At 36.5% G+C, this 13934-nt stretch overlaps 1 protein-coding gene across 4 annotated transcripts in view; it reads left to right on the top strand.

Annotated features, from left to right (window-relative positions):
• Positions 1-13934, top strand: part of DYNC1I1 (dynein cytoplasmic 1 intermediate chain 1) — a 144863-nt gene that overhangs the window by 86278 nt on the left and 44651 nt on the right. For all 4 annotated transcript variants that reach the window (XM_053468406.1, XM_053468407.1, XM_053468409.1 and 1 more), the window contains 4 exons: positions 997-1143; positions 2952-3065; positions 4342-4475; positions 5281-5425. In XM_053468406.1, coding sequence (XP_053324381.1) covers positions 997-1143; positions 2952-3065; positions 4342-4475; positions 5281-5425 — 540 coding nt within the window. The remainder of the gene's footprint in view (positions 1-996; positions 1144-2951; positions 3066-4341; positions 4476-5280; positions 5426-13934) is intronic.

The following is a 13934-nucleotide window of genomic DNA, read 5'->3' on the forward strand; positions in this document are numbered from 1 at the left end:
CATTTTTTGTAGTACAGAATACTAATTAAATTTAATTTGATAATGCATTTCCTCTACCATAATATTCCTTTATTGTTAAAACATAAAACATAAGATGCTGAGTGTTGAGGTAGCCTGGAGGTTTCAGTGTGGCTTGCTTATCTCGAGTCCTTTACCCCGCACCGCTTGACATCTTTGGAGTCATATCTTTAGTTCACTTAATGTCCTTTGGAAGTGGAGAGCTTAATGACATGCCTGGAATTATAGGATGGAGAGGAGATTTGGACCGTTGGGAGGAGACAATAGGAGCTTTTATATTCTACCCACATAGCACTTCTTTCTTTTTATTTCTTGTTTTTTTTTTTTTTTTTTACACCACACAGCCAAATTTATATACATGTTCCGTTTTTGTTTTTGTTTTGTTTTTATATTACATCTTTGCATTTCATTCTTCTGACATATATGTACTGGTGTGTCCCTGATTCCTCTTGGAATGTTCTGTACATCTCAGCGATTTTATTTGGTCACGGCTATTCTAGATGGTTATTGCTATACATTCCGCTGTTTTCATATATGATTTGTTGCCGCCACAAAGTTATCCTTTTTTATCCATCTATGCGATGATTGGTACTATATAGCTTATTGCAAATGACAGCACCGTTAGCACCTATACATTTTTTTTATGTTTGATGTATAGTGTACATTTTCTTTATTTTCCTTCTTTTTGTTATTTCAATTCATATCTCTGTATGTTGTATATCATCATATTGTAAATTTATCAGAGGACACTATTATGGAAAATAAAAAAGTATTAATAAAAAAAAAAACATGAATCATAGCCTGCTTTGTTTGTGTCTTTAAAATGTTTGGGATATTTTTATAATTGGAAATCAGGAAAGATGAGAAGGCTTAGATGATTTTGTACATGACTGAACATATACCGTATTTTAAATGTTTAAATGATTCATACATAATTAGTTATATTATATAATATGTTTTTTTCTTTATTTTTTTCAGTCCTCGGTCATGTCTGTCTGTTTTGCGCGTTTTCATCCAAACCTTGTCATTGGTGGAACATACTCGGGGCAGATAGTCTTGTGGGACAATCGCAGCCACAGGAGAACCCCGATCCAGAGAACACCACTATCCGCAGCTGCTCACACCGTAAGATAGCGACATGCGCAACAAGAATACTTGTATATTTGCATATATATATATATATGTATATACAGAATGTGCTTAAATCAATGGGGTTCTTTTTGGGGGGCCCCAGTTGCCTTGCGTTTAGTTACTGTTTAATGCTAAAACCATAACTACAAGTTATCCTCAAGTTTACCAAAGTTAAAAGTTAAATGCTTTGGTGTCAAGAAATATGAAACTTCTTAGGGTGGAAGCTCTTTAGGCGGACATTTCTCACCTTGAATAGTGGCCATTTTTGGGGAAAGGGATTGGTAATTAATATGATGTTAACACATAAATGCCTGTATCTTATTTTTTTAACTGTGCAGCCATTGCACTTCAGACATTCCAGGTAGGACTTTTTTCGGGGAAGGGAAAGAATTATGGTCTCTCATATTATCTAAGATATATTTGAAGGGCTTGATCTAGTAACGGATCTAGTAACGGATGTGCATTCAGCTATTCTGTTTTTTTAATTGACACCTAATTATTTTGACTTAATATTATTATTGTTGTTGTTATTTTAATTAAAAAGGTACACAACCTGCCATAGGGGCATTAGTGATAACTAAATAGTAGCAGATGATGAAGACCCACAGATGTGATCATCTGCAGATGCTGGGCATGTCAACGCTCTAGCTTGGGTGTAGTCAAACTGCAAATTTTCCTCTGATTCACGTCAGACATCTCTCATTATCCCCAACCATCATATGTCTGTCCAGAGGCAACTGAAACCCATGAGTTTGAAGTTGAAAAGTTGCTTACGGGTTAATCATACACTAATAATTAGGCTTGTTAGGTAACAGAATCCTTACTTTCCATTTTAGAGAAGCACTGTGCATCTCAGACTATTCTACATATTTTGCTAGGGTATTTACTACCAAGTATAGAGACCAGGATCAAAATGTATCATCTGCAATATCATCAACAAAATAAATGTATGTGTGTACGCAGTTACACCTCGCAACATTCAGGACAGTTCCTGCTTTTAAGGGCATTGGGGATCATGGGTCAGTTGGACATATCTTCTGATCTCCCGTAGCCATCCCAGAGACCTGTAACATCAATACATGTACGTGGCCACCTCTTAGAAGCTGAGCGATGTGAGGTGGTCCTTACAGTAAGTCGAACAGATGGCTATGTCTTTGGTTCCACCCCACCTCTTCCCACACCTCATAACACAGGTCTCATTATTTGGACCCCTAAAATATTGGGGGGTATGCAGTTTTTACTCTCTAAAAGTATTGTAAATGAGTAAAAAATAATGGTAACAGATAAAAAGTAACTTTAATGTTATTATCTTAAAATGGTCAGCAAAATGACTTAAAGGGAGAACAAAAATACATTAGATTAACTTCACTTATAAATGCAAAAGTTGTTATTTTCCACAATATCATCATTTCTTGATTTAAATAATACTGTCATATTCCGTTGGTTTTTAGACATGGCATTTCATTGACATTATCTTTTTTTTATTTTGCTTTACTGTACTTTATGTTTACTATAGCAAGAAAACTGGAGTGCCAAATATCTATTTATAGGCTGATAGATATATTTGTGTGTTTTATTCCATATTTTCAAGTCAAATGTCCAATACTGACTACCTGCAGTATCAAGTGACATGTCACGCTTGTACAAAGCTGGCAAATGGCAAAACCTAGCAAGACCTCTATACAGAAGGTGTAGCAGGAGTTTCTCTTACATTAGCTTGCTACACAAACCAATCTGAGGATGACGTAGGACCATTAATGTTATTCTAGGGTTTTGAAATGATCATTTCTTTATGTTCTCAGCACCCAATCTACTGCGTAAATGTAGTGGGGACCCAGAATGCTCACAACCTCATTACAGTTTCCACGGATGGAAAATTGTGCTCCTGGAACCTGGATATGCTCTCAGCTCCACAGGTGGGTACACATTTTACATTCTGTGTAATACAATAATGGCCCACACCTGTCACTCAACCAAATAAATGGATACGACCAGGAACATTTAACTTGCTGCACACACAGTTCTCGGAAGCAAGTGTCCATTTACTGCGCCGCAAAATATGCAATTATTCAATCTGACTCCAAAGGCAAAGTAAAATAAAAAGGGAAAAAAATAATAAAAATGTTTAACGCGCCTTTTGTTGGAGAGACCTTAAACATCAGTTGTTTAAATAATGTAAAACCTGTCACTTTATTGTAAAATGTGTTAAACAATGCACTTTGTGTAGTGTTCTGTATGACTTATGGCCATTGATTTTGTAAATAATTAAGTGACTAATGAGAATAATGTATAACGTATGTAATTATGTTACTTTGTCTTTACATTCACTGTATTTGTAACTATGCTACATTGCTACATGTGAGAATTTTGTAATATTATTCCAAATAGAAAATATAATAAATTACGGCTTGAAATATGAGAAAGGGAAGATTAAAAAAACAACAACAACAAAAACAAAAGAATAAACAATACTCTTTATTGAGTTCGTCAAAAATACATGAATATTAATTTAACACAAAAAAATGTTTATTCAAATAGTTCAACTGATAACTGCGCTCAGGGTCACTATTTCTTGGATGCAGGGATAAGCAGACAGCAGGTTTAGGTGGAAGGCTCCTGGTGGCATTAACTATAAAATATACACCACCTCAGAAGACAAGAACGATCAGAAGCTATTACTGGCATTGTCTGAACATGCAAACTGTTTTGTATCACCCAGGGAAATGATAATGTGGTTCTTCGCTTACTCATAACTTATAAATTGTGCAATAAGTTATACAATTTTCATCTCTTGGGCACATTAGAAGAATAGAAGTCCCTAGTGTTCTTTGACAAACCACAATGTGTTTTTGGAAAAACCTAGTAGATTAATTTAATTGTTGTGATGTGAAAGAAAACAGCTCCAGGGGATGTGCTACCATGTCGGTAAAATGACCAACAGGGTTATTCACTAACCAGTGAGCTATATTTAGCTAGAATATGGCGGAACTCAGGACTGCCTAATAACCTAATGAGTGCTTGGTGAATTCACACTGAGTAAGCTGGGCAATCTTTCAATAGAAATTGTATTAAACGTGCTGGTCCCCAGGCTGTCTTAAGATTTAAGTAAAAATCCTCCGAGATGTTACACATGCACATATGGTTAACAACCTACCGATGCCCAGCCTAACTTTTTGTTTTTGTTTATTATAGGAAAGTATGGAACTTGTTTACAACAAATCGAAACCTGTAGCAGTTACTGGGATGGCTTTTCCAACGGGGGATGTCAACAATTTTGTAGTGGGAAGCGAAGAAGGAACTATTTACACTGCTTGTCGTCATGGAAGGTATATAAATTGCTTACACGTATGGGCACATATAATAAGAGCATATGAAACATGGAAACATAGAAACATACAATTTTACAGTAAATTTGGCTCATCTAATCTGCCCATTTTTACATGTAAGGACTCTAACCTTAATCAGTCCTTGTCATGTCTTACCACATGAATGTTTACATTGCTTTACTGTATTACCATCTACCACGTCTCCTGGGAGTCTGTTCCACTTAACTACCACACTCTCCATATTATGTTGTTCAAATGCAAGATCAATACCTATAAATTTCCAGTCCATCCATTTAGAGAAATAGAGAAAGTTCTGACTCTTCAATGAAAACACTAAAGTACATTAACCATAATGAATAGAATATTTATTTTTAGATATTTCATAAATTATACCATATTAGATAACACTGTGTTCTTATTGGGAATGCAGGATTGAGGTGTAGATCAACAGTATGTGTATAAGTTACAAAGCGTCCTTGCATCACACAATATGAATACCTGGCAAGTCTGCAGATTTACCCATAGTCTGCAGATCAGTTTCCTGACAGAGGAGCGGCATTCGGCCTGGCCCGCTTCCTACCCACGTCCCTGTCACCCACTAAATGCCGTCTGGGGTTAGCCCTGCTCCTACGGGGAGTTAGTCTTACAAAGCCTTTCTTCCAGGGAAGGGCGAGCTCTGGGTAGCCTACCCTGGGAAGTTTGACACCACATTGAGTAAAAATAGTAATAATGGGGCTCTAGCGTTCAGAAAAATGTCGCTATAAAAAAAACTGTTAATTATCAATGTGCTTGTAATGTCTTTCAGCAAAGCCGGGATCAGTGAGGTATTTGAAGGTCACCAGGGCCCTGTCACAGGACTTAACTGTCACAATGCTGTTGGCCCGATTGACTTTTCCCATCTCTTCCTCACCTCATCATTTGACTGGACAGTGAAACTGTGGACAACCAAGGTAGGTATTGTTATCTGCAAACAGTAACACGCTTTTGGTTATATTTGTACATATATTTGTTATATATTGGTAAAAAAAATAATAATAAGTTGCTTGTATATCCTTTTCTTTTGATTATTATTACCACATTCATCTGTTTTACACATACCCTTCCCTTAAAGTCTCTAGGTCCTCATGAAAAGTTGTGCTTGGGTAGATCTCGTTAAGTGCACACTGCAACATGATATTATTGATTTAACTTAACATTGGCAATTTTTGGTTAAGAAAATTCAAATAATTAAAAAATATATAGATAATACAAACTCTAGAAATGTTTCGAAGAAACTAAATGTATATAGAATGTGGGAGAAACTAGTTCATTTTTTTATGTCATTGTGTAGGGGGACCTACACAATATTAGCCAGGTGGTCATAATGTTATGGGCGATCGGTGTATGTACATATGTATGGAGCAACCAAATATTTTGTGTACTCCGAACAAAGTCTTGGTTTTCCTATTTTTACTTTCAGAGCTATTTAAAAGAACAGCCTAATGTCCCATACGCCACCAGCAATGAAGAGTGCACAATAAAGTACTCTGTAATTTAATATGCATTATTTATCTGGAAATAAAGCCCATGTACCCAGAAGATCCGAAGCTACGTGCATCTGTTTGCACCATGCTTGCCTTCTTAAAGTAGCACATCAATGACAGGAAAGCATTCCCATTAAAATCCATTCTAGGTTGTTGTGGATGTTCTCTCCTTGTTGTGGTGCAACCCACACAACACGGCATAGTTAGGGAAGAACAAGGAATAAACATCCACCATGCCTTGGAGAAAAAAAGAAGAAAAATAAGATCATTCACAGGCACATTAGAGAGAGAGTCTGCAAAAGTCTGCTAATGTGCATTCAAATCACAAAGAAAGAGAACTGCCTTTTTCATCAGCAAACCAATACAATTCATTTTCAATCCATATTTCTTGAATATTGACATTAAGTTTAGTGTGGGATTTCTTTGCAAAAATAACAAACATTTGATTGTTGGCAGAACCTGAAATAAACCTGTTATAATGTTTATGTCTGTGAGATTTAATTACAGTTTTATTCTGCTATAGTTTCCTTCTCCTTAAGTACTTGGACATTGATGGTCTTACAAATCTAATTTGTGCTTATTTATATATATATATTTGCCTAAAGGAGAACATGTCATGAACCTAGTGTCTATTTTCCTGTTTGACTGCAAACAGAGACAAAAACTAAATTTCAGTAGATTCATAAACTTACATATTTTGTAAGGCTTATTCTGAAAATAAAATTACAACTGGAAATTAAAATATATAATATTCATAGCTGTTTAAAATATTTATTGGGCTGCACAAGTCTCTTATTATTAGTCAGCAGCATCTTCTTTCACTGTTTACACCTTTTTTCCTTCTTTCTTAATTCTATTCTCTTTGTCCCAGAACCCCCTGCCCTCACTTTCCTTCTATCTCAGTATAGCTTTGTTTCCCTTCCTTATTCTCAGCACCCTCTCCCCAGTGACACAGAGACCTAAAAGATGGGGAGAACAAATGTTTTCTTTCAAAATGCAGGTTTGCAAGTGTTCTCTGAACAGGTAGGTTTTTAGTGAGAGCAGAATAAGTAGAGAAGAGCTTCTATCTGTCACCAGTAGGGCCCATGATAATATCAGTGGTGTGGTTGTAAACCAAGTGATTGTGAAGTGAACATGATTTAACATTCAGATTATATCCATGGTACCTTGGTTATCATACAGTTGGATGAAAAATATTGGACACATTGGGCAGTCATTATGCAACCATATGAAATTTCTGGGTCCTTGGTGTTTGCACCATTTGTCCTGCCACGACCTTGCTAATACTGTCTCTCTTTACACCAAATGGACTAGCAAGAAGTTGTCAATTAATTCTTGCCGTACATTTAGTGTATACACGTTACAATGTTGTAACTACTTTGCTTAACATTTCATATTCTATAACTTTCATTGGTAGGCTAGATACATTATCCTTTAGTCTTCTAAAGGTGGTCTTCCAGCCTTTCTTTTTTGTCTAGTGTTTTAAAGCTAGATTTTTACAACAGTGAATTATTAAGATGTCCAAAAGCGGTTTAGATCTGGACAACATGTGCTGCATAACAGACACTGGGCAAACCGTGAAATGACCACTCATTTGTTTTTTGCTTTTGTCTGAATGTGTATTCCAGAAGACTAGGCAATGAGTACATAAAAACAAGCAAGTGACCATAAGGTAGTTTTACTTTTAACAGAAAATGTACTAAACAATATTGTAAGGTGTGTGAAGTATCTGGCCAGCTTTCATTGATAATTATATTCTATGCTTCTAAAAAGAACAGATCGAGTAATCCAAAGAGCTCTAGAAGTGGTAATTCTGTGTGTTTCACACTCTCTTGATGTCAAGCTGACTCCTTTGGAAAATTGTCATTATCTTCTATCAGGAGTCAATTTGGGGGAAAGAAGACATTTTAAAGTTCTATTTAGCAATCATCTACAATGTAAACAGTGCACAGATGTTGTATATGATAGGATTTCCTATTCACTATGTAACAGAAATATGGAGCTTCTACAGTATGATAATTTTATGCTAATGTGCGTGCAATAAAATGTTGCATTTTTTAGTAAAGGCATAGATTCATTTTGACCTGCAGGTAATAACACATGATATTGGTATGCTATCTAAAATATACCTCTCCCTAAATCTCTCAGTGTCATGACTTCTACTTTGCCTAAAAAATGTTTCTTATTTTAATACTATATTAGCATTTAGTGTATAATGACAACAATAACCATCATTTTATGTATGCGCTATTAGAGAAAATAACTCTGAAAAATAGTTGACTGTGAATTGACAAACTTGGATCAAACACTTAAATATATTTGCACACTCTCAATCATAATGATTTTAAGTGAAAAAGTTTTGGAGTAGAGGTAACAATTGTCCTGCCTGTTTACGTGTTCTGCATCAGTCATATATTATAACTTGACATGTGAGACTAACATCCCCGAGTGTTTATACCAAGCCAAGTTCTAAAGAATAGAAAAAAACATATAAAGCTTTACACCTCAAAAAGATAAAAACATCTATTGGCAACTTAGTGCTGTCTAATAGCATTACATTTTATATTTATGGTATTTACAGTAGAAAAATCTAAGATTATTATGTCCTTCATATGTGCAAACGGTTGTTTTTTAAATAATAAAAAGGTGTCATAATACAAACCTTCAGTAGTTGTCAGCACTGCTTACATCTTTGCTTACGTCTGTGTCTGTAAACTTTGCATAACCTTAAGCTTAAGGTAAGCAAAATAAACAGTAATGCATTGAATATGATTTAATGACTCCAAACCAATAAATAGACAATGGGCACGATAAACACCAGACATTAGAAGTTTGGCTACAATTGTCATTCTGATCGTTTGTTCAATTTCTGTTCCATCTACAAGTATATGCAAAAGGACCCCAAAAATAGTATTTGAATATTTAGGGAAGCAGGTAGAACCTATGATGCTATTCCTTAATGCTGGCTATCTTGTTAGAATACTCACGTAAAGGGTCATCTAACAACAACCCTCTACTTATATTACTATTTAACACTTACTGTACTAATTTTGGAACCACTGTACATTACCCCTAAGACATGAAATCTTTTAACCTTGTTTAACATGAATTACCCTTTAACAGACAAAATGGTCCAACTGTACATAGGTAGATGCTTACAATGATTTTGTGATTATCACAACCAATTGCTGGTGATGTGTGAAAGAAAAGCCAGTATGGAATGAAACCAATCCTTTCATCTAATCACAGTTGACGCCGTTAAAATGCAGCCGTGTGACTCATTGTGAAAGAGTTAACAGAATGCCAACCCGTATGTTCTGGGCACTCCCTATGGCATTTGCTGTCTGCTATTTCTTCAAACCTGTTTGGACCAGTTATTTTGGCAAGCAAAGAATCCAGCTAGAGTTTCCAGAATTATTGGCTTGTCGGTTGTCTATCTTAGCTCAGTTCCAGCAATAGCTGAGGATTCCCCTTCTCCTCCCACCTAATCAGCGCAGATTTGGAGGATATCCTCATGTGATCATAATGGGCTGATCTGAAACAGTAATTACCTTATCTTTTAACTATCACATGAGATTCTGCTTCAGACCTACTCACAATTCTAAGGGATTTTGCCCTAGAAAGTCATGTTAGTATGAAGCCCAGACCCTTGCATTGTAAATGAACCAGTTGGCAGCCCATTAAGCTGCAGCTCACTAAAGAGCCCTTATAAAGTAGGACAAGGCTTCCATCTTGAAGTGCTTAAAGCCCTACAACTTAACTTAGTTGACCTAAACCAAATGTGTTGTACAAGGTGTCAATGATAGAATAAGTTAATGTATGTGATGTCTTGAAATGAAATGGTTTTATGGGTGTAGCATCCATATATTCTACTGACGTTGGGTTTTCCAACAAGTTTGATCACATTTGTGCTTGGGATTTCTTTTCCTGTACATGCGCTCGGAAGCGCATTTGGAGCCCCTTGATCTACTCCATTGCAAGTGTGATGGTGACTTTTATAATTTGATGTAACCTTTACATCATGTGACCTCTCTGTGCTCCTTTCATTGGCTTTTTATATAGTATGTGGAAGTGACTGTTTCCTGGACAAGACCAAGTGGTGCATATTTAATGTGTTGTCTGTAAAATGTTGTTGGAATTTTTGGAGTAGTGGGACATGGCCTAGGGCGGGAATTGTGAGGTGAGGCCCTGTAGTAAGGAATACTGCTACAATAGGCAACCAAAAAGTAATATTCAACTGCAACTTTCTGTTAACTTTCGACTGCTTAATTTGTTTTTGAAAAAATATATTTGGCAACATGAGAAACAGTTATAGCTACATAAGGGTAGCATTAAATAGTGAGTCGCATGACACGTGGATACTTTCACGGCTCATTACATTCCAAACATTACTGAACAAGGAGTATGCTGCCCCGCATATCACTTTAACTGCATTCTGTCAACACTTATTCATTTAATGCATGAACTTTGATTTCTTTCAATAATGACATAGATTACATAGACAAACATGTATAAAAATTACATTTTAATTGTATTTAAGTATTTGCTATGGACCATTTGTAAACAGTCCCACTTGAGGCACAATATATTGTAGGCTCGCAAGACCAGGACCCTCCTCTGCTTCTGTACCAGCAAGGCTGGACTAGAGACTAACCTCTGTCCCGGACCCATTAAGGCTAGCAGACAATAAATTATGTTAATTGTTAGTTAACAGTATGACCTCTTCTCAAAATTAAGGTTATTTCCTGAACAAAAAAAACCCACATTTGATTGCATTTCTCTCTTTGGAAAACACATGGTATTTTCACATATTCTGTATTTATTTCTGTCTCTATGGTCAGTCAGTGGAACAGAAGGCATGCTAATTGAGTATGTAGGTAATTTCCATTAGGCTCTTCTCTTCTGATCACATTCACAGCGTACTTACTACCAACATTCCCTCTACCTGCCTACTTAGCAGCAGTTGAGGTTGGTATGTAGGAGAGTTTTCAGGGGTGCACAAAGGACCCTTTAAGGATGACACTAATGACATTGGCTGCTTATGATTCCTGTAATTAACTATTACTAGGCGTGTGCACGGTATTTGTTGCATTTCTCTATATTAGATCTATGCTCAATTAGCAACTTAGGTTTATTTGTTCCATAATATAACCATGCATTGGTTAGTACCAGTTTCATGCATGCTCATTAATATGGTCAGAGACATAGGCATTTACATGCAAAACATAGTACATACTACCAGTATGTCCTTTCTATACAATCCACAAAGGCTCCAGCAATTTGGGTTACACCACTGAAATCAAACTATGCCTAAATGCTTCTTCAGGACCAGCCAGGCAGTACTACCCGGCGTATTCACGCATTCGAGACAATATTAGCTGGAAAAAGAACAGAAAACAGAAATGTTAAGTGAGTTAAAATGTGCTCTAAAGAAATTAAGACTCGATGTGAAAACAGTAAAAGTAGCGGCCCCTCTCTTCGCCCAGCAGATACTCGGGAAACTCAGGTGAACTAAATGTCATCTTACAAAATATAATGAGAAAATGGGATGATAAGTAAAGTGTCCCTTCTTATTTCCCGTTTTATGTCATTCTACATTACTGTTATGTTTTACACCTGGTGTGTAAATACATGCCCTGTTTTAAACCTTTTTATTTCCAGCATATGAAATTGCTCTAATCTGATTCAGATGTTTTTAATATCAGCGATGGAAAAAACTGGCATTAAACATTGTCAGAAAATGTCATGCATATGGTTTGCTGTATAAAAATCAGCAGGGATCCCTCTCTAAACAGCAGGAAGCGAAAAAACATATAGTACGCTGGTTATTCTGAATGAACTTACTGCCTTTTGACTATAGGTTAAATCACAGATCTGTAAAAACAAAAAGAAAATGAGTGCATGATATCATGTTCCGCACAATCCGCTGTAAGAAAAAAATCCTAGAAATCATTAAAAAGTGCAATGCAATGCATAACTCATCTGTCTGGAACTCAAAGTGTTAAATCTACAATATAAACTGGTCGAGGAGCCCCAATCCAAAATGACTGAAGGAGGGCACCTCTAATATCAGCTTTATGCTGAGTTAAGGAATGTGACAAATCTATTCAATGTTTCGGTTAAAATCACAACGCAACATTGTGCAAATTAATAGGTTTCTCCACTCTGTTGACAAGAGTGTGTCCAGTAGACGTGTTCCTGCTCTAAGCCATTGCTTACACTGCATATAATATAGTGTGTCAACTATACAAGGAGCAGAAACTGGTGAGAAAACCAGTGGAATGGCATGAGCCTTGCTGGGGCCAAACCAAATTCTGAGCCTGGATCAGATCCAATGCCCACTGTCCCCCTCCTGATAAACAGTACTGAGCCACGCTGTCTATCAACTTACATTGTTGAATTGATATTATTGTTTATATAGCTCCATCTTTTAATATAGATCCATAAACAATGGGTCATCAGGACATAGCAAGTAATGCATCACACAACAATTCGAAACAAAAGTAGGGCCCTGTGCAAATCAGCTAACAATCTAGGAGGTGGGGGTACATCGCAAAAGTGCAAATGTTTGAGCTGGACCAGCCACTCGTCTGTATTCCAGTGCAAACATTGTTTAAATATATAATATAAATAATATCACTAAACATATGTAAACACTGGCAGGGTATGGTGGGAGACACCGCACAGCAGGACTGAGACTATGTAGTGGTAGGTGGGAGGGTGAACAGTGGGGCAATTACCTCCTGCGCTGTTCTGATTTGAAGAAGTTGGGCCACTACTATAAACCTTTTCAGTGTGTTTTACTAGCAGTTCCACATGTAGCCAGCAGGGTTTCTAGTGTAAACACTGTATATTACCGGGCTACTTGGGCTGAATGATGCAAGCCCACCCCTGAAGATCTTCTTCTTGAAGAAGGTCTTAAGAGATATATAATTAATGATTACAATAAGTAGGACATTATGAAATAGAATTTATATAATTTCTATATATTTTATATGTACACCTGCACAGTTTCAGTTATCTAATTCTGCTTTTCCATTTTTTGAATGCATTTATTTTTGTGCTAGGCATCTCATTTCCGTGCTGCTCTCTCACCTTGCATATTATTTCGGTGAAGAAAGCTGGCAGATCATTCCCCCCCCCCCACCCCCATGTACAAAAATTATTACCAATCTTTTGGCCTGAATTGAAAGAACAAGTATATGATTAGTTTCAATAATAGAAACAACTAATCATTGGATATGAACCAATTGTAGTTTATTTGCGATAACAAAGGGTGATAAATAACCTCTTGGTTTTCATGTAAAATGTACTGTTTGTCTTGTAAGGATTCTGAACTGTATCCAATGAATGGATTTACTTTACTGTGTGCCTTGGGAAAGCAGCCAAACTCACATGAGGGAAGAGGGTGGAGCAGCCTGTTCAGACAGGATTTGGAGTTTCTGCACTTTATCCCTGGAGCCAGAGGTCTGGCTTAGTCCCAGATGTGCAAAAAAAAAAAAGATTAACCCCTTGAGTAGCATAGAAATAGACCATCTTGGTATTTAAAGGGTAAAGTAAATATATGCGTTCAATTTTCATTTATACATGACCCAAATTCTCGTTCTTTTTTTTTTTTCTTTGTGCGTTTTTTTTTTTTTTTTTTATTTGGCAGAGAGAGTTTTTGTTGTGGATTTTGTGTTGTCTGAAGTGACAAAAAAGAAAAACACGACTCAGACAATACATGGCGAGATGTGTGAACATTGTTTACATTGTCTTTCTTCTGCGTCAGAGATATTACGATATCGAGCTAGTGTTGCTTCAAGGGTTTGAGCTTTTAACACAGATTCCTCTGTTGCAGTGGCGTAAGATGCCACGGCCGCTGTCAAGCTAAACATTTAGGTCAGGAATGTAAAACAAAAAGAAAAATGTTAGGCACCTTACTTAGTCGTTAAGC

This window comes from Spea bombifrons, chromosome 5 (genome assembly GCF_027358695.1).
Source record: "Spea bombifrons isolate aSpeBom1 chromosome 5, aSpeBom1.2.pri, whole genome shotgun sequence".
NCBI classification, from domain to species: domain Eukaryota; kingdom Metazoa; phylum Chordata; class Amphibia; order Anura; family Pelobatidae; genus Spea; species Spea bombifrons.